Genomic DNA, 21,685 nt, shown 5'->3' with positions numbered 1-21,685 from the left:
TGAAAAATTGGGTGGTTTTCTTACTGAAATTTGAGAATGCTTTATATATTCTGGATACAAGCAAGCCCTTTATCAGATCCGTGATTTGCAAATGTTTTCTCTCTGTGTGTGGTTTGTCTTTGCATTATCTTAACATGTCTTTTGAAAAACAAAAGTTCTTGGAAAAAAAACAAAAGTTCTCAATTTTGATGAAGTCCAATTTATCAGCTTTTTCTTTTATAGATTGTATTTGTGGTAGATATATTAAAGGTATTTGCCTAAACCAAGGGTGCGAAGATTTTCTTCTTGTATTTTCTTCTCTGAGTTTTATAGTTTTAGGCTTCACCTGTAGGCCTATGATCTATTTTGATTTTTTTTTTTGGTGGAGTTTCACTCTTGTTGCCCAGGCTGGAGTGCAATGGCACTGTCTTGGCTTACCACAACCTCCGCCTCCTGGGTTCAAGCAATTCTTCTGCCTCAGCCTCCCTAGTAGCTGGGATTACAGACGTGCACCACCACGCCCGGCTAATTTTGTATTTTTAGTAGAGACAGGGTTTCACCATGTTGGTCAGACTGGTCTTGAGCTCCCGACCTTAGGTGACCCACCCACGTCAGGCCCACCCGAAAGTGCTGGGATTACAGGCGTGAGCCACCTCACCTGGCTATTCTGAATTTTTTATGCGGTGCGGGGAATGGATCAAAGTAGTTGTTCTTTGTTCCTCTTTCTTCCTCCTCCTCCTTCTCTTCTTTCTTCCTCCTCTTCCTCCTCCTTTTTTTAACTTCATTTTGTAGATGAACTCCTTCCTTCTTCCTTTCTTTCCTCCTCCTGCTCTTCATTTTTCTTCCTAGTTTTCCAAGTACCATTCTGTTGAAAGGACTGTTCTTTCTCCAGGGAACTGCCTTTGCACTTTGTCATAAATTAGTTGGTCACATATGTGTGGGTTTGTTTCTGCACTCTGTTCTATTCTCTTGATCTTGATGTCTGTTTTTATGCTTGTGTCACACTGTCTTGATTATTGTTCCTTTGTAGAGGCCTCCAAGTTTGTTCTTTCAGTTCAAAGTTGTTTGGAGTATTCTAAGTCTTTTGTCTTTCTATATGAATTTTAGAGTCACTCAGTTTCTACAAAAAGTCCTGCTGAAATATTGATTGGGGTTAAATTGAATCTGTAGGTCAATTTGCGTAGAATTGATATTAATCGTTTTGAATCTACTAGTCCATGAACACTGTATGTCTCCCTAAAGGTTTAGGTCTTTAAAAAATGTTTTTTTCTCAGCAATGTTGAAAAATTTTCAGTGTGCAGGACTTCACATCTTTTGTTAGATTTATACCTAAGTATTTCTTGTTTTTGATACTATTGCTAATGGTAATTTTTAAATATCTGAACTTATGGTAGAGTTTGTATAGAATTGACATCGATTCTTCCTTAAATATTTGGAGGAATTTTCCATTGAAACTATTTGTGCCTGGAGTTTCCTTTGAAGATTTTTAACTAAAAATTCAATTCCTTTTAGGGCTGTTCAGATTGTTTATTTATCTTAGAGTGAACTTTGCATTTCATCTTTCAAATAATTTGTGTATTTCATCCAAATTGTCAGATTTATTGACATAAAGTTGTTCATACTATTACCTTATTCTTCACCCCTCCTCTGTTAGCCTTTTTAATTTCTCTGGAATCCATAGTGATGACACCTCTCTTCTGATAGTAGTTTTTTTTGAGACGAAGTCTTGTTCTGTCGCCCAGGCTGCAGTGCAGTTGTGTAATCTTGGCTCACTGTAACCTCCACCTCCCAGGTTCAAGCGATTCTCCTGCCTTAGCCTCCTGAGTAGCTGGGACCACAGGCATGCGCCACCACACCTGGCTGATTTTTGTATTTTTAGTAGACGGGGTTTCGCCATGTTGGCCAGGCTGGTCTCAAACTCCTGACCTCACATGATTTGCCCACCTCAACCTCCCAAAGTGTTTGGATTACAGGCATGAGCCACCACGCTTGGCCTGGTATTTTGTATTCTTTATTTTTTTTGCTGATCAGACTGTCTAGAGGTTTATTAATATTACTGATCTCATAAAAACAACTTTTGTTTTTCTTCATTATTTTTCTGTTTTCAATTTCAGTAATATCTACTCTCATCTTTATTATTTCTTACTGCTAGGTTTCATTTGCTCTTCTTTTGTGATTTCTTTTCTTTTTTTTTTTTTTTTTCCAGGTTCAAGTGATTCTCCTGCCTCGGCCTCCCAAGTTGCTGGGATTACAGGTGTGCATCGCCACACCCAGCTAATTTTTGTATTTTAGTATTCACCATGTTGGCCTGGCTGGTCTCGAACTCCTGACCATTCACCATGTTGGCCAGGCTGGTCTCGAACTCCTGACCTCAAGTGATCCACCTGCCTCAGCCTCCCAAGATGCTGGGATTACAGGCATGAGCCACCATGCCCAGCCCTTGCTGGTTTTCTATCTGCTTGTTCTATCAAGAGGGTTATTAAAATCTCTGACTTTAATTGTGGATTTAGTCTATTAGCAGTTACAGTAGTTTTTGTTTCATGAATTTTGAAGTTTCTTTCGTACTTTTTTTTTTTTTTTTTTTTGAGACAGAGTCTCTCTCTGCCGCCCAGGCTGGAGTACAGTGGCCGGATCTCAGCTCACTGCAAGCTCCGCCTTCCGGGTTCACGCCATTCTCCTGCCTCAGCCTCCTGAGTAGCTGGGACTACAGGCGCCCGCCACCTAGCCCGGCTGGTTTTTTTTTTGTATTTTTAGTAGAGACGGGGTTTCACCGTGTTAACCAGGATGGTCTCGATCTCCTGACCTCGTGATCTGCCCGTCTCGGCCTCCCAAAGTGCTGGGATTACAGGCTTGAGCCACTGCGCCTGGCCTTGTAAATTTTAATAGATACATAAACATTTAGGATTATGTCCTTTTGAATCAATTCCTTATCATTATTAAATGACCTTCTTTATTCCTGGTAGTATTTGCACTGAAGTCTACTTTGTGTGATATTAATACACTCCAGCTATCCTTTTTTTGAGACAGGGTCTCATTCCCGTTGCCCAGGCTATAGTGCAGTGGCACAATTATAGCTCACTGCAGCCTCAACTCTCCCGGTTCAGGTGATCCTCCCACCTCAGCCTCTCGAGTAGCTGGGGCTACAGGTGTTTGTCCCAATACCCAGCTAATTTTTTGTATTTTTGGAGAGATGGCGTTTCGCCATGTTGCTCAGGCTGGTCTCGAACTCCTAGGCTCAAGTGATCTCTCTGCATCAGCCTCCCAAAATGCGGGGATTATGGGGATTACAGGAGTGAGCCACTGTACCCGCCCTTCCAGCTATCCTTTGATTAGTGTTATGGTGTATCATTTTTTATTGTTTTATTTTCTCTTATATATGCCTATATAAAGTGAGTTTCTTTTAGGTAATATGTAGTTGTTTCTTGCTTTTTTCCCTATGTACACATTCTGCCTTTCAGTTGGAGTGTTTAGATCATTCCGTATGCTTATTGATTAGGCAAGTTTAATTAAAATCTACCATATTACCATTTGTTTTCATTTGTACCATCTGTTTGTCTCCTTTTTTTTTTCTTCTTTTGGATTATTTTTTGTTCTCTTCTATGTTGGCTTGCTTGCTACAACTCTTGCGTTATTTTATTGGGGTTCATCATTAACTTATCACAGAGTACCTTCAAGTGATGGACCACTTTACCTGTAGTATGAGAGCCTTAAAACAGTGTGCTTCTGTTTCTCTCTTCCCAGCTTTGGTGCTATTATTGTCAACATTTTTCTTCTGTGTATGTTATAAACCCCACAATGTAGTATCTGTGTTTTTGCTTTAAATGATTGTAGGCCAACAGGTTTTTCTTTCAGAACTTTAACATGTCACCTTACTGTCTTCTAGGCTGTGTTGTTTCTAATAAGAAATCTGCTGTCATCTTGATCTTTGTGTTTCTGTGCATGTCTTCTTTTTCTGCCTGCTTTTAAGATTTTATCACTGATTTGGCCGGGCGCGGTGGCTCACGCCTGTAATCCCAGCACTTTGGGAGGCCGAGGAGGGCGGATCACGAGGTCAGGAGATCGAGACCATCCTGGCTAACACGGTGAAACCCCGTCTCTACTAAAAATACAAAAAATTAGCCGGGCCTGGTGGTGGGCGCCTGTAGTCCCAGCTACTGGGAGGCTGAGGCAGGAGAATGGCGTGAACCCGGGAGGCGGAGCTTGCAGTGAGCCGAGATCGCGCCACCGCACTCCAGCCTGGGCAACAAAGTGAGACTCCGTCTCAAAAAAAAAAAAAAAAAAAAGATTTTATCACTGATTTTAAGCAATTCAATTCCAATGTGACTTGGAGTTGTATTCTTTGTATTTCTGATGCTTGCAGTTCATTGAGCTACTTGGATTTGTGGGTTTATAGTTTTCATCCATCCGGGAAACTTTCCCCATTGTTTCTTCAGATGTTTTGTGTGTTCCCCCATGTATTACGGTGTGTGAGGTTGTTCCACAGCTTACTGATGATTTGCACTTTTTTTTCTGGTATTTTTTCATTCTGTGTTTTAGTTCAGAATGTTTCTTTTTTTTTTTTTTTGAGACAGAGTCTCGCTCTGTCGCCCAGGCTGGAGTGCAGTGGCGCGATCCTGGCTCACTGCAAGTTCCACCGCCTCCCGGGTTCAAGCCATTCTCCTGCCTCAGCCTCCCTAGAAGCTGGGACTACAGGCGCCCGCCACCACACCCGGCTAATTTTTTTGTATTTTTAGTAGAGACGGGGTTTCACCGTGTTCGCCAGGATGGTCTTGATCTCCTGACCTCGTGATCCGCCCACCTCGGCGTCCCAAAGTGCTGGGATTACAGGCTTGAGCCACCGCGCCTGGCCTTAGTTCAGAATGTTTTGATTGTTATGTCTTCACGTCACTAATCTTTGCTACTACAAAATCTAACCTGTTAATGTTCTGCAGTGTATTTTTCATCTTAAGTGTTACAGTTTTTATCTCTAGGTAATAGGTTCGTAAAGGGCCAGGCATTCAATGTTTTCAGCTTTGCAGGCCATATAATCTCTCCTGTAGCTACTCAGCTCTGCTGCTGTAGCTTGAAAGCAGCCATAGACAATACATATTTGTGGCTGTGTTCTGATAAAACTTGATTTTAAAAACAGACGGGGGCCGGGCACAGTGGTACGTGCCTGTAATCCTGGCACTTTGGGAGGCTGAAGCAGGCAGATCACTTGAGGGCAGGAGTTCAAGACCAGCCTGGCCAACATTGCAAAACCCCGTCTCTACTAAAAATATAAAAATTAGCTAGGCATGGTGGCACATGCTTGTAGTTCCAGCTACTCAGGAGGCTGAGGGACGAGAATTGCTTGAATCCGGAAGGTGAAGGTTGCAGTGAGCTGAGATCGCACCACTGGCACGCCAGCCTGGGTGACAGAGTGAGACTGTGTCTCAAAAATAAATAATACATTCATAAAATAAACAAACGGGAAGAGATTGATCTGGCCCGTGGGCTGTGGTTTGCTGACCTACTGCCACTTCCTCAATGGCCTCTCACCCTTTGGTTCCACAGAGCTGCGGTGCAACCCTGGGCAGTTTGCCTGTCGCAGCGGCACCATCCAGTGTATCCCCCTCCCCTGGCAGTGTGATGGCTGGGCAACTTGCGAGGATGAGAGTGACGAAGCCAACTGTCCAGGTGAGTATGTTGCATAGGCCGGGTACACACCACCTTGTCTCTTTGTTGTAGCTGGGTGACTGTGCCTCTTGTGAGGGGTGGAGGTGTGTGCTGTCTTAACATATTGGAAAGTTAGTTTGAGCCGACCCCTTCCTCTCTTTCTCTCTTTCTATCTTTTTAAAAAATAGGTGCCCAACCTAGGCAGATCCCAGAACTTACAAGATGGCAGGACTGTGGGGAGGCCTGTGAGATGCCCAGGAGGCCACACTTAAGGAGGCGCTGCACTCCCTGGACTTGCATGGTCTTGAGTGTGAACCCCTCCTGAGGGGTGGCACCCTGGCTGCCTCTGACCTTATCCCCATCCTGGCTCTGGATGTGGCTGCCTCTTGATCCCGAGTGTGCTCTTTTAGACTGACCTTGGCACGCCCTCCCCTCCTGCTCACTTATTCACCTGGAACTTTGCACTTGTGGGTTCTCTCCTGGCCATATGTAGCCTCCTAAAGATGTATGTAAAGGCCACAAAAAGGCTAAATCAGAGAACCAGGTTCTTTAGCCCCAGCACCCTCAAGGAATACAGGGTACCCCATGAGTAACAATGTTCACTGGATCCATTGTTCTCAACTTGTGTTGGGTGGGAGGTGTAGTGAGTACTTATGCATGTGTGTGTGAATGTGTGAGACATACATATACATGTATCCACGAATTTGTTTTTAAGAGTAGGTGGTGCTGATAAAGCCACTAAGGGGAAAGTGTGTCTTACACCAGCTTGAGAATCACAGGCCTAAATGCTTTGGTCAGGCATGCAAACTCCTTCACAAACTGCTTTGCCAGCCTGATTTATCACTACTTCCCCTTCAGTGGCTCAGCTGGGCTGTTGTTTCCTGTACCCACCCCCATTAATAATCTGCTAGATGCGTGCTTCCTTTATGTTTTCCTGGAATTCCCTTGTTCTGTTTCTGCATAGACAAGCCCTGCTGTCCTTCAGGCTGTAGCTCAGATGCTACCACAGTGGGAGAATGTCTGTGGTCCCTCCTTTTATAGATTGGCTTCTTCCAGTCCCCCACTCGTCCCTCTCTTACAGCATCAGAACCATTGGTAATTCTCACCATGCCTGGTGCCCAGGCTTGATTTTTCCATCCAGACTATGAGCTCCCAGAGCGCAGAGACCTTTCTCCTTCCTTAGTGGGACTTGGCCTAGGACATGAACGGTGTGCCATAATTCCTGTAGGCTTAGTACTGAAGGAAAACCAATTCATTCCAACCAGGGTATTAGGTAGGGCATTAGGTGACATTTGAACTTGAAGGAGAATCACTTGAACCCGGGAGGTGGAGGTTGCAGTGAGCTGAGATCATGCCAGTGCACTCCAGCCTGGGCGACAGAGTGAGATTCTGTTTAAAAAAAAAAAAAGGCCGGGCGCGGTGGCTCAAGCCTGTAATCCCAGCACTTTGGGAGGCCGAGGCGGGCGGATCACGAGGTCAGGAGATCGAGACCATCCTGGCTAACATGGTGAAACCCCGTCTCTACTAAAAATACAAAAAATCAGCCAGGTGTGGTAGCGGGCGCCTGTAGTCCCAGCTACTCGGGAGGCTGAGGCAGGAGAATGGCGTGAGCCCAGGAGGCGGAGCTTGCAGTAGGCCGAGATGGTGCCACTGCACTCCAGCCTGGGTGACAGAGCAAAGACTCCGTCTCAAAAAAAAAAAAAAAAGAAAAGAATGCTGTTTAGAGGGGGCCTCTCCTGATCATCCCTTCATCAGATTATGCATGTCTCCAGTGGAGGTGTTTGCCTTTCCAATTGGGGGTTTGGATGGTGTTGGCCCGGTCAGGAGCCTCTGGGACAGCCCTTTGACTGGGAGCCTCTCTGGTGGGTCTTTAGGGTCAAAACCCAGAGAAAGTGGATTCCCAGTGGGCTTCCCAGTGCTTGGGCTCCTTTGGCTGCTGGGTTCCCTGGTTGGTCAGCCTGGGGACGACCATGTGGTTATGAGTGGGAGCCTCCCCTTGTCTGACTCATAGAGTGAGACCTTATATCCAGCCTCTTGGAGAATTCCTGAAGACAGAACCAGATGATTCTTGATTCACTTTCAAATGGAAGCAGAGCTTATTTGCTGTTCTCCAAGTGCCATTTGGCTTTGCTTTTGTGGTCGTTTGTAATAACTGTCCTGGTACGCACACTGAACATAATAGTATCCACTCTCATAGTTGCCGCCTTGTTCATTTTTCCACGCTCTGAAGACTTGTTGAAGGCAAGGTTTGATTTCCCTTTTTGACCACATGGCCTGGCATGGAGGAGGCATCAGCTTTGCACTTGAGTATTGGCTTGAAGTTACATTGGTTGCTATATGTTTTCCCTAGACAGAAAAATAAAATCTCTCATAGAAGCCGAGAGTTATGAGTGGTGGCCTGCACCAGGACTGAGCAGTGAAGGCACGACAATGAGGACCCGTGTGTGCAAGCCCGTTGAGACCCGGTAGGGCCTAGGAGTGTTCCAGGTGGGCTGAGGAGGCCACTGTCCTGGCAAGGCTCACTCTGCTTCCCCTTGACTCATAGTCCTATGATTGTCCTTGTATAGTGCTGTGTCACAGTCTGGAGGGTGAGCAGATTGATTTTTTTTTTTTTTTTTTTTGAGACGGAGTCTCGCTCTGTCGCCTAGGCTGGAGTACAGTGTTGCGATCTTGGCTTACTACAAGCTCCGCCTCCCGGGTTCATGCCATTCTCCTGCCTCAGCCTTCCGAGTAGCTGGGATTACAGGCACCTGCTATCACACCTGGCTTTTTTTTTTTGTATTTTTAGTAGAGATGGGGTTTCGCCGTGCTAGCCAGGATGGTCTCGATCTCCTGACCTCGTGATCCGCCCGCCTTGGCCTCCCAAAGTGCTGGGATTACAGGCATGAGTCACTGTGCCCGGCCAAGCAGATTGATTTCTAATTGTTCTTAAAGTTGAGATTCTGAGCAAATTAAGTCATTAAAATGTACAAAGAAAATGTAATACATATTTTCTTCCCTGAATTAATAACTGCTAACATCTTGTGATTTTTTTTCTAGTTTATTTTAAAAGAAATTTTAAAAAAATCATGGATATAGAGTCAGGTCTTCATTGACACTCTCCCTTCCTCCAACCTCCTCCCCCTGCAAAAAAAGGAAACTCTGTGTTGGTGGGGGGAGTAGAGAGTTAGCTAATAACCACATTTGCTTAAAAGCTGTGACCTTCCTTTGTATGAGGAGAGTTTTAGTAACCCTTTGGGAAGCCCTGGCCATGCTCAGTCAGGTTGCTTTTGAGCGCAGACTTCAGGACTTCTGGAGTTACCATGTGAGGTTACTTCATTGCCCTGCTAAAAGCCTATTAAAAAGGAATATAAAAAATGTAAAACCAAAGGGGATGAAAAAAGGGGAGAGATGTAACAGTAGATCAGTAATTTCTGCATGTTTTTGAAAAGAGGGAAATGGCATGTTAGGTACAACCTGGGCATTCAGTACCTTCCTGCTCCCTTCTGGGCTTGTCCCTGGGTTTCAGAGGCTGGAATACTGGAGCAGTAGCACTCAGAACCCTCTGGCAGCAGGCTTCTGTGTGTCATTTGCTCTATCACATGTGTCTTGGGAAATGTGGCAAGTGGAAGGGAGGTGGAACCTTTCTTCCTCAGGCCATAGTGTATGTGGGGGGATGTGCCTGGGCTTAGATTTTGTGGTGACTTTTTGCAGTGGCTTCTGCCTTCCCCCACTGGCCAGCTGTCTCAGGGCTGCAGAGCAGCTGCATTATTGGCAGCAGATTTTTGCAGTTTCCTAACCTATAGATGGCAGTGGTAGCTGCCTGACTCTTGACGATGACTGTAGGAATTAGATGGAAGAGTTAGCCCACTTTACTTTTGCTCACACTATATAGCCTTGCCAGTTGTTTTGAAAGCACCTATTTTCTATATTAAACCCTTTGAGTTTGAAATGCCTTAGCATGGTTTCTGTTTTCCCAACAGAACCGTCTTTGATATAAACAATTAACAAAAGATGTGTAAAATTTTTGAGGGAGAAAAATTTGCAATTTTATTAAGAGACATTAAAGAAGACAAATAATCCCAGAACTTTGGGAGGCCAAAGCGGATGGATCACGAGGTCAGGAGATTGAGACCATCCTGGCTAACACGGTGAAACCCCGTCTCTACTAAAAATACAAAAAATTAGCCTGGCGTGGCGGCAGGCGCCTGTAGTCCCAGCTACTTGGGAGGCTGAGGCAGGAGAATGGTGTGAACCCGGGAGGTGGAGCTTGCAGTGAGCCGAGATCGCACCACTGCACTTCCGCCTGGGCGGCTCAGCGAGACTCCGTCTCAAAAAAAAAAAAAATAAATAAATAAATAGAGGCAGAATGTTCTTGCCTAGGAAGACTGAATATTTTCAAAACTCATATTGTTCTGTGGATTCAGTGCCTCTTTAAACCTCCTTGAGTTTTTTTGTTTGTTTGTTTGTTTGTTTGTTTTTTGAGACGGAGTCTCGCTCTGTCGCCCGGGCTGGAGTGCAGTGGCCGGATCTCAGCTCACTGCAAGCTCCGCCTCCCGGGTTTACGCCATTCTCCTGCCTCAGCCTCCCGAGTAGCTGGGACTACAGGCGCCCGCCATCTCACCCGGCTAGTTTTTTGTATTTTTTAGTAGAGACGGGGTTTCACTGTGTTAGCCAGGATGGTCTCGATCTCCTGACCTCGTGATCCACCCATCTCGGCCTCCCAAAGTGCTGGGATTACAGGCTTGAGCCACCGCGCCCGGCCAAAACCTCCTGAGTTTTATGTGAAATGTGATAAGTTGATTCTAAAATGTTGAGGAGAATTAAGTCCTAGTATTGAGAGGTCATTGTGAAGAAGAATAAGGAGGGAGCACTTGCCTTGCCCGTATCAAGACTTACTTCAGAATTGGCTCAGGGAAATCCAAATTGGCCAGTGAGACAGAAGCTGTCAGAAACAGACCTAAGAAGTTTGAATTCCAGAGGTGGAATTCCATATCGCTGTGCAAAGGACAGACCCTTCAAACATAGTGCTGTGACAGTCGGAGAAGGATGCAGTTGGATCCCTAACTCACAACATACGGGAAATTCAGTTTGGGGTAAATTATAGGAGACTATCTTTAAGACCTTTATAGGGAAGTATGCCTTTTTCTTTTTTCTTTTTTTTTTTTTTTTTGAGACAAGGTCTGGCTCTGTCACCCAGGCTGGAGTGCAGTGACACGTTCTTGGATCACTGCAACCTCTGCCTCCTGGGCTCAAGCCATCCTCCTACCTCAGTCTCTCGAGTAGCTAGGACTACAAGCCTGCACCACTATGCCTGGCTAATTTTTTGCATTTTTCGTAGAATCAGGGTTTCGCCATGTTGCTCAGGCTGGGCTCTAACTCATGAGTTTAAGCAGTCTGCCTCCTTCAGCCTCCCAAAGTGCTCAGATTACAGGGGCATGAGCCACTGCACCCAGCCACCTTTTTCTTTTCTTTTTTTCTTTCTTTCTTTTTTTTATTTTCTGGAGATGGAATTTCGCTCTGTTGCCCAGGCTAGAGTGTAGTAGCGCGATCTCAGCTCACTGCATCCTCCGCCCCCTGGGTTCAAGTGATTCTCCTGCCTCAGCCTCCCAAGTAACTGGGATTACAGGCATGCCACCACGCTCGTCTAATTTTTGTATTTTTAGTAGAAACAGGGTTTTGCCATGTTGGCTGGACTGGGCTCGAACCCCTGATCTCAGGTGATCTGCCTGCCTTGGCTTCCCACAGTGTTGGGATTACAGGTGCGTGAGCCACCACACCCAGCCTCTGGCCACGTTTTTCCTAATCGCAGAAAATGTTCACTCTAAAATAAAAATGACCGAATTTGCTAGATTAAAATTAAGGTCTCTTGTTTATTGCAAGACACCAATAGGCCATGTGCTTATGCCAGGAATCCCAGCACTTTGGGAGGCCGAGGTGGGTAGATTGCCAGAGCCCAAGAGTTCCAGACTAGCCAGGGCAACTTGGTGAAATCCTGTCTCTATGAAATAAAAAGAAAAAATTAGCCAGCTGTGGTGGTACACACTTGTAGTCCCAGCTCCTCAGTAGGCTGAGGTGGGAAGAAACACCTGAGTCCCCGAGGTCAAGGCTGCAGTGAGCCGAGATTACACCACTGGACATCAGAGTGAGACCCTGTCTCTAAAAAAAAAAAAAACCAAAACAAAACCCAAAACAAACAAAAAACACCAGTAAAGACTGTGAAAAGACAAGCCGGAGTAGGGAGAAGATGTTTGCAACACTTACAGCCTGTAAAGGATAAGGATTCTTTTTTTTTTTTTTTTTTTTTTTTGAGACGGAGTCTCGCTCTGTAGCCCAGGCTGGAGTGCAGTGGCCGGATCAGCTCACTGCAAGCTCCGCCTCCCGGGTTCACGCCATTCTCCGGCCTCAGCCTCCCGAGTAGCTGGGACTACAGGCGCTGCCACCTCGCCCGGCTATTTTTTGTATTTCTTAGTAGAGACGGGGTTTCACCGTGTTAGCCAGGATGGTCTCGATCTCCTGACCTCGTGATCCGCCCATCTCGGCCTCCCAAAGTGCTGGGATTACAGGCTTGAGCCACCGCGCCCGGCCAGGATAAGGATTCTAATTCAGTGTATATAAAGAACTCCTATAAAGCATTTCATAGATGGTGATTCAACATGGAAAAAGACATTTAACCTTGTTAGTATTCTAAGACTACATGCAGTGAGATATACCACTTTACAGATGCTTAGACTTCCAAAAATTAAGATGTTGGAGAGGATGTGGATAGTGTGGAAATTTTATGTGCTTCTTTACACCCACTCTAGAATAGAGACATTATCTTGCAAAGCTGAACATTCTTATTTTCTGTGATTCAGGATTTCTATTTAGGGAAACTCTGGAAAAATTCTCGCAGAATTGTTTGTACAGTTTTTCTAGAGTGAGTGTAAAGGAGCAGATAAAATTCCAAGCTATCCACATCCTCTCCAACACTTGGTTTTGTCAGATATCTTAATTTTTGCCATTGATACAGGTCTTGGAAATAACCCTCATGTCTGTGCTCACATGATGGAATGTTATACACCAGCAACAGTAAGTAGGTGTTAGGTTTATGCAGCAACATGGATGAATCTTGAAAACAGAACGTCATCTAAAAGCAAGTTGCTAAAAACGGCATATGGCACAATGTAGAGAAGCAAAACAGATCATTTTATTACTTATAGATACATACACATTTGGTAAACTAAAAGAAAAAAATAAGTGCAATGATACACAAAATTCTCGTTGCTGGTGGGGACACAGAGGGGAAGACTGGGAGAAGCAAAATGGAAGTTCATCTACAGATGACGCTCGGGTTCCTGAGTCAGGTGTGGGGAGGTCGCTCACAGCTATGCTTTCTTATTAGGCTTATGAATCTTACATATGTGCTACATACATTCTTTGAAATGTTTCACATATTATACAGCTTTTTTTCTTTCCAAAGAACAGCCAACAGGAGAGTTACAACTGACTTGGCATAGCAGAGCAGCTGCAACCATGGGCCTGCTTGAGTGAGAACAAGAAATGAGCAGTTTGCCCAGCAGCCCCCCAGAAAGACTCAGTTCTTGAAGGCTCTGAGTGCCAAGGGTGGCAGGCGTCAGGCATGGGCATGGGAATGGGATAGAGATTGGTGGAATTCTCTCTTGGCACCCGCATTCCCTTCTTCACTTTCCATCACTGGGTGACTCCTGCTGCTACCAAAAGATGTGGGGTTTCATTTCTTTATTTTTTTTGAGATAGAGTCTTGCTCTGTTGCCCAAATGGAGTGCAGTGGTGAAACCACAGCTGACTGCAACCTCGAACTCCTGGACTCAAGTGATCCTCCCACCTCAGCCTCCTGAGTAGCTGACACTACAGGTGTGCACCACCATGCCCAGCTAATTTTTAAATTTTTTGTAGAGACGAGGTCTCGCCCTGTTGCCGAGGCTGGTCTTGAACTCCGGGGCTCTAGCAATCCTGCCCTCAGCCTCCCAAAATACTGGGATTACAGGCATGAGCCACTGTGCCCTGCAGGAGTTGATTTTCTAGACCAACACTGTCCAGTGTAGTAGCCATGAGTCACATGTGGCTGTTTTGAAGGAAGATGTGCAGCAGGTGTAAAATACACACCAAATAGGAAAGACCTAGTACAAAAAAAGAATGTAAAACATCCCATGAATACTTCTTTATATTGATTCCATGTTGCAATAATAGTATTTTGAATATATTGGGTTAAATAAAGTATTAAAATTAATTTCATGTTTGTTTCTACTTGTTTTTTTTTTTGTTTTTTTGTTTTTTTTTTTTTTGAGACTGAGTCTGGCTCTGTCGCCCAGGCTGGAGTGCAGTGGCCGGATCTCAGCTCACTGCAAGCTCCGCCTCCCGGGTTTACGCCATTCTCCTGCCTCAGCCTCCGGAGTAGCTGGGACCACAGGCGCCCGCCACCTCGCCCGGCTAGTTTTTTGTATTTTTTAGTAGAGACGGGGTTTCACCGTGTTAGCCAGGATGGTCTCGATCTCCTGACCTTGTGATCCGCCCGTCTCAGCCTCCCAAAGTGCTGGGATTACAGACTTGAGCCACCGTGCCCGGCTTGTTTCTACTTGTTGACATGTGGTTTGCATTGTGTTTCTATTAGATAGCACTAATAGAAAAGTCTGTAAAATAAGTGACACCAGGTACAACAGAGGGGAGTCGTGGAGGTTGAAAATAGAGGAATTAAGAGAAATTCTCGATAGTGACAAGTAGGACGCTCAGCCCTATCTTCTGCCCTGCCCCCCAGATGTCAGCAGCCAGGTGTTTTCCCAGACAGGAGACTGGAGGAGTCTTTCCTGGAGACATTGGCACTTCACCGAAGAGGTAGAAAAGGTGTCAACATAATGGAAGATTTCCAAGTGAAAGACTAGCTCTCCCACCGTGGTCCCTGACAAGCGTCTGGCCCACTAGTGCTCACAGAGCCTCTGGCTAGCTGGGTCACCTTCCTCTTATGATGAAAGACAACCAGTGCTGACCAGATCTAGAAGAAAACATCCACTATGGATATTCACCAGACTCTGAACAAAGCACCCCACCTGAATGGCCAGAGCAAAGTGGCCTGAGGCAGTCAACTCTGCTGTATGTCATATCGTGGTTAAATGTGGGGGCTTGGAACCAGGGACTAGGGCTGCTCCCCTGCTTTTACCACTTAGTGGTTGTGATCCTTTGGGCAAAGTACATCCATAAAATGGAGAAAATAATAGTGCCCATCACTTGGGGTTGTTGTGAGGATTAAATTACATGCTGCATGTAAAGGAGTTAGACAAGAACGTAGCACACAGTAATCCCTCAATTAGCAGTTATTTTATTGATGTAATAAAACTTTAAAAAATTTTTTCTGACATTGGTAAAATGGCAGTCTAGGAAGCTCCAGGCTCCTGTTCCACCATAGAAACGTTAATAAGCAACTAGGGACTAGACGAAATCACTTTATAGAAGCTCTGGAAAACAGTCCGAGGTCTATACCAGCTAAGAAAATGCCTAATAAAGAAAAAGCCACATTCAAAATACAGATTGAGTATTCCTTAACTGAAATGGTTGGGACCAGTGTTTTGGATTTTGTTTTTTTTTCTGATTTTGGAATATTTGCATTATACTTACCAGTTGAACACCCCCAATACGAAATGCTCCAATGAGCATTTCCTTTGAGTACAACGTTGGCACTCAGAAGTTTTGGATTTTGGGCTGGGCTCATACCTATCATCTCAGTGCTTTGGGAGTTCAAGGTGGGAGGATTCCTTGATGTGAGGATTATAAGAGAATACTGCTAAGAACTATACATGAACAAATTGCTTAACCTAAATGAAGCGGACACATTCCTGGAAACATACAACCTGCCAAGACTGAATCATGAAGAAATAGAAAATCTGAATAGGACTATAATTAATAAAGAGATTGAATCAGTAATCAAAAACCTCTGAACAAAGAAAAGTCCTGAACCACATGGCTTCACTGCTGAATTCTCCAGACATTTAAAGAATTAGCACCAGTCCTTCTCAAGTGAATTCATTCTGTGACTCTAACATGCCCTGATACCAAAGCCAGACAATAATACTACTAGAAAATTACAGACCAGTATCCTTTGTGAATATTGATACAAAATCCCCAACAAAATACTAGCAAAACTAAGTTTCACAGTCTTTCAAAAGGCTGGGACCAAGTGTAATGCAAGGATGTCTCAGCAAACTAAAATCAATCAGTGGTCAAAGACTGAAAGCTTTTTCTCTAAGATCAGAGACAAGACAAGGATGTCTGCTTTCACCACTTTTATTCACCATAGTATTGGGAGTTAATTGCCCACTGTAATTAATCAAGAAGAGAAAGCTATCAAAATTGGAAAGGGAAAAGTCAAGTTATCCCTGTTTGTATGTGCGATGACGTGATTTTATATGTAAAAACCTTAAAAGATTTCACAGAAACATTGTTAGAACTAATAAATGAATGCAGCAAAATTGCAGGACACAAAGTCAAAACACAAAATCAGTTGTATTTATATTTATGTACACTAAGCAATCCAAAGAGGAAATTAAAAAAATAATTCCATTTACAGTAATAGTACAAAGAATAAAATACAGATATACCTCACCTTATAACAGATTTGTCTTAAACCTATTGTAAAGTCGAAAAATGTTTTAGTCAAACTATCATAAGTTGGGGGTCTGTCTGTACTTAAGAATATACTTGGCCGGGCATGGTGGCTCACGCCTGTAATCTCAGCACTTTGGGAGGCCGAGGCGGGTGGATCACCTGAGGTCTGGAGTTCGAGACAAGCCTGGCTAACACAGTGAAAGCTCGTCTCTACTGAAAATACAAAAAATTAGCCGGGTGTGGTGGCGGGCGCCTGTAGTCCCAGCTACTCGGGAGGCTGAGGCAGGAGAATGGTGTGAACCCAGGAGGCGGAGCTTGCAGTGAGCTGAGATCGTGCCACCGCACTCCAGTCTGGGCGACAAAGCGAGAGTCTGTCTCAAAAACAAAAGAAAAAAAATGAATATACTTAAGTACAGATGAAAAACTTAAACACTGACAACTGCAAAATGTTAAAAGAAATTAAAGAAGACACTGGGCGTGGTGGCTCACACCTGTAATCCCAGCATTTTGGGAGGCCAAGGCGGGTGGATCACTTGAGGTCAGGAGTTTAGGACCAGCCTGGCCAACATGGCAAAAACTCATCTTGGCTAAAAATACAAAAATTTAGCTGGGTGTGGTGAGGTGCCCCTGTAGTCCCAGCTACTCGGGAGGCTGAGGCAGGAGAATTGCTCAAACCCAGAAGGTGAAGATTGTAGTAAGCTGAGATCGCACCACTGCACTCCATCCTGGGTGACAGAGTGAGACACTGTCTCAAAAAAAAAAAAAAAAAAAAAAAAAGACAAAAATAAATGGAGAGACGTTCCATGCTCATGGACTGCAAGATGTAAGATGTGACTATTACCTAAAGCAGTCTACAGATTCAATCCCTATTAAAATGCCAACAAGTTTTTTTTTTTTTGCTGAAATAGAAAAATTTATCCTAACGTTCATAGAATCTCAGCAGACTCCAAAGAGCCAGAACAGTCTTGAAGAAGAATAAATGTGAAAACCTCATAATTCCTGACTTTAAACCTTTAACTACAAGACTGCGGTAATCAAAACATTGTAGTACTGGTATAAAGACAGACATATAGACCAATGGAATAGAATACAGAGCCTTAGAAATGAGTCCTTGCATACAGTGGTCAAATTATTTTTCACAAGGATGCCAGTACCATTCAGGGAGGAAAAAAGTGTCTTTTCAGAGTGAATGGTGCTAGGAAAACTGGACATACACATCAAAAGAATAAAGTTAGACCCTTAGCTAATGATACACAAAACTTAACCCAAAATGAATCAGACTTAAGACCTTAAACCATAAAATTCCTAGAAAAACAGAATAAAGTCTTCATGACATTGAATTTGGCAATGATTTCTTACATAAGACACTAAAATCACAGGCAACAAAAGAAACAATAGATAAATTAGGCTACATCAAGATTTAAAACTTCTATTAATTAAAAGAAACATTCAACAGAGTGAAAAGGCAGCCTACAAAATGGAAAACATTTGAAACTCATATCTGGTAAGGGTTAATATTTAAAATACAAAAAGAACTCCCACAGCTCAATAATAATAAACATCCTGGTTAAAAAATGTGCAAAGGACTTGAGTAGACATTTGTCCAAAGAAGTTAAACAAATGACTGATAAGCACATGAAAACATGCCCAACATCACTAATAATTAGAGCAATGCAAATCCAAACAGAGTAAAACATCTCACAGCCATTAGATGTCTGCTGTCGAACAGAAAATGACAAGTGTTGATGAGGATTTAGAGAAAGTGGAATCCCTCTGCAGTGTTGTTAGGAATGAGAACTGGTGCAGCTACTAAAACAGTATGACAGTGCCACCCAAATTAAAAGTAGAATTACCCGGCCGGGTGTGGTGGCTCACGCTTGCAATCCCAACACTTTGGGAGGCCAAGGTGGGCAAATCAGGATGTCAGGAGATCGAGACCATCCTGGCTAACACGGTGAAACCCCGTCTCTACTAAAAATACAAAAATTAGCCAGGTGTCATGGCGCACACCTGTAATCTCAACTACTGGGGAGTCTGAGGCAGGAGAATTACTTGAACCCGGGAGACAAAGGTTGCAGTGAGCTGAGATCACACCACTGCACTCCAGCCTGGGCGACAGAGCGAGACTGTGTCTCAAAAAATAAAATAAAATAAAATAAAAGTAGAATTACCATACGACTTAGCAGTTTGACTCAAAAGAATTGGAAGCAGGAACTTGAAGAGAGATTTATATGCCCGAGTTCATAGCAGCATTACCCATAGTAGCCAAAAGGTGCAAGTAACTCAAGTGTCCATCCACAGATGAATGGATCAACAAAAAGATAGTCTGTCCATCCAGTGGAAGGAATATATGGTTTACCTTAAAAAGGAAGGAATTCTGACACATGCTACAGCATAGATGGACTTTGAGGACATTATGCTCAGTGAAATAAGCCAGTCACAAAATAACAAATACTGTATGTTTCTATTTAGATGTGCTGTCAAGATATTCAAATGCAAATATACAGGAAGTAGAATTGTGGTTGCCAGGGGCTGGGAGGAGAGAAAAATCGGGAGGTAATGTTTAACGGATACAATGTTTGGTAAGATGAAAAGAAGTTCTGGAGATGGATGGTGGTGATGGTTATGGAACTAATGTGAAGGTACTTAATAATGACACTTAACTGTATACTCTTTTTTCTTTTTTTTTTTTTTTTTTTGAGAGGGAGTCTCGCTCTGTCGCCCATGCTGGAGTACAGTGGCGCGATCTCAGCTCACTGCAAGCTCCACCTCCCAGGTTCACATCATTTTCCTGCCTCAGCCTCCCGAGTAGCTGGGACTATAGGCGCCCACCACCATGCCCAGCTAATTTTTTGTATTTTTAGTAGAGATGGGGTTTTACCACGTTACCCAGGATGGTCTTGATCTCCTGACCTCATGATCTGCCTGCCTTGGCCTCCCAAAGTGCTGGGATTATAGGCGTGAGCCACCACATCCAGCCCAACTGTGCACTCTTAAGTGGTTAAAAATGAGTTCAGAAAATCCAATATCTGATTAATACAAATTCCTTGAAAGAAAATAGAGGAGATGGAGTAGGAGGGAATTAGCAAAGAAGTTATGTAAGAAAATCTCCCAGAAATGAAAGATTGCAGCCTTGGACTGGAAGGGCCTAGCACAATAATTTAAAAGAGGCATGTACAAATTACCTCCTTGTGCAGTTGCGGAACATTGGTAATGCAGAGGACATCAAACCCTCTAGCGGGAAACCTGGGTCATAATAAAAGGATCAGGAATCAGAGCAGTAGACCCCTCAGCGGCAGCTCTGATGTGAAAAAAAGGTGGGGCGGGGCCACCCAGATCCAAAGAGGAACTGATTTTGATTGTCTACTTCCAATTTTTAGTTTTATCTTTATTCAAGTTACTTATGCATACAATTTGAATATTCAAATAGTTCTGTAAATCTTTTTTTTTTAATGGCAAACCCAATGAACCCCTCTAATTTTCAAGGCAAACATTGTTTTAGCTGTTGCATTTGGTATTTATCTGCGTCTTTAAATTCCATGGTTTTAGGCCTTCTCTGCTGATTCTTCCCTAAGCCTGGTGGCTCAGTCTGGGCCCTGTGCTCTGTGAGGTCTTGCCTGCTTTCAGTGCTGCTCCTAGCTGGGCCACGCAGGAGCACTCCATTTTCTTTTTATTGGCACAACATTTTGTTTTCACTTTTTTTTTTTTTTGTCTCACTCTGTGGCCCAGGCTGGAGTGCAGTGGTGTGATCTCAGCGCGCTGCAACCTCTGCCTCCCGGGTTCAAGCAATTCTTCTGCCTCAGCCTCCCGAGTAGTTGGGACTACAGGCGCCTGCCACCACGCCCAGCTAATTTTTGTATTTTTAGTAGAGACGGGGTTTCACCGTGTTGGCCAGGATGGTCTTGATCTCTTGACCTTGTGATCTGCCCACCTCAGGCCTCCCAAAGTGCTGGGATTACAGGCGTGAGCCACTGCGCCTGGCCTAATTCAAGATTTATTCAAGGATTACATAAGTATTTTATTGCCGTATTGCTTTGTTCTTTAATCTAGAAGTATTCCCAGCCCTCTTTTGCAGGGGGCGTGGGATGTCTTTCATGACATTGCCATATTTGAAGAGTCCAGGTCAGTTGTTCTGTAGAATGGCCTTCCATTTGGACTTGTCTCTTTCTTCATGATTAGCTTCAGGTGAGACTTTACTTTTTAGTTAGCAATACTATGTAAGTCATCAATTATCAAATCACGAGGCCCAAGGTCATTTTGTCTCATTATTGGTGATGTTATTTTTAATCACTGTTGTGAATATTTCTTTCCCTTTTTGTGACGAAAAGTAATTTGTGAATAAATAGTCTGTGGAGTGGTATTCCAGGTATTCTCCCTGATTCTGTTTCCTTGTTGAACTTGTTCTCCAGTGTGTTCCTGTGCTGGGGAAGCAGCAGCCTGGCACTCCAGTGGTGCTGGAGGCAGAAGGGGCACATATGCTCCGAGCTGCACAGGTCATGGGGCCTGGAGTCAGAACAGATGTGGCTCTGGGTGCTGCAGTGACCCCTGCACCACGTCCCCAGCTGGGCTGTGAGGTGGGGCTGCTAGGGCCCTGTGGCCCTGGTGGAAGTGGAGGAGGCCCCCCAGCACACCAAAGGCTGGCCCTCCACAGGAAGAGGGACATTCTCTACTGTCAGAGGCAGTCCTGAGAGGTCTGTAAGGGTTCTGTCCTGTGCTGTGCTCATTCCCCAGCCTGGCCCCCAGACTCTCCCCCAGGACACTGTCCGCCATCAGCATCATCTTGACAGCCAAGCTCTTCCCCTTCTTGCTGGCAAAGGCCTGTGTCTGTGCTGGCATTTTTCCATGGTGGGCCCAGAATGGGCATTGAATAATTATGGGGGTGAGGGGATGAATGTGAGCATTTATATATAAAGACACATGATGGAGAAAAGAAATGGCTCACAATCGCCACCTGAACCCAGAGGAGCCTGCTCAACAGAGTATTATCCTTTATCACCATTTGTCTTTCTGGTTATGTGTCTGAAATATTTCACCTGGTCTCCCACCCCAGGGGACAGATGGCTTCACTCAGTCAACATGTAACAACCTGGTGTTTGGCATCCATGTGACCTGGCAGCACTCTCCCTCTGTTACCTTTTCTTTCTCTTCCCTTTCCTCTGCCCTCAATTCATCTTGTCTTTCTGTGAGCAGTTTTACCAGGTACTGTGTTTGGCTTGGGGAAGAGGCCACGATACAAAGTGGAGCCACAGGTTTTACCCATTTAAGCAGAGGGAGATGTTGAATTTAAGTTCAGTGACATTCTCCAGCGACACCCAGGCCTGGCCTCAGGTTTGTCCCAGATGTGTCTGCCTTTGCCCCTTGCCAAAGCTGCTCCATCTGCCAGGAAGCCCCTCGGTTCTTTCTCAGCTTCCAGTCTCAGGTCCAGCTCCTCAGAAGCTCAGGTGGCTCTTCCCTTCTCCACTGCGTGCTGATG

At 44.4% G+C, this 21,685-nt stretch overlaps 1 protein-coding gene across 7 annotated transcripts in view; it reads left to right on the top strand.

The window, feature by feature from the left end:
- LOC105480738 (DiGeorge syndrome critical region gene 2) overlaps positions 1 to 21,685 on the top strand; it is an 83,430-nt gene that overhangs the window by 29,263 nt on the left and 32,482 nt on the right. For 5 of the 7 annotated variants that reach the window (XR_011613881.1, XM_071080002.1, XM_071080004.1 and 2 more), the window contains exons 2-3: positions 2,186 to 2,233; positions 5,515 to 5,637. Coding sequence is in view for 6 of the 7 variants with exons in the window: in XM_071080002.1 (XP_070936103.1) it covers positions 2,186 to 2,233; positions 5,515 to 5,637 (171 nt within the window). In the remaining variant the exon portion in view is untranslated. The remainder of the gene's footprint in view (positions 1 to 2,185; positions 2,234 to 5,514; positions 5,638 to 21,685) is intronic. The other 2 variants (XM_011739890.2, XM_071080003.1) reach the window with 1 other exon arrangement.

The sequence above is a fragment of the Macaca nemestrina genome, chromosome 15 (assembly GCF_043159975.1).
Source record: "Macaca nemestrina isolate mMacNem1 chromosome 15, mMacNem.hap1, whole genome shotgun sequence".
NCBI classification, from domain to species: domain Eukaryota; kingdom Metazoa; phylum Chordata; class Mammalia; order Primates; family Cercopithecidae; genus Macaca; species Macaca nemestrina.
The sequence above is the reverse complement of the archived record's forward strand: the minus strand, read 5'-3'. Positions and strand labels throughout refer to the sequence as shown.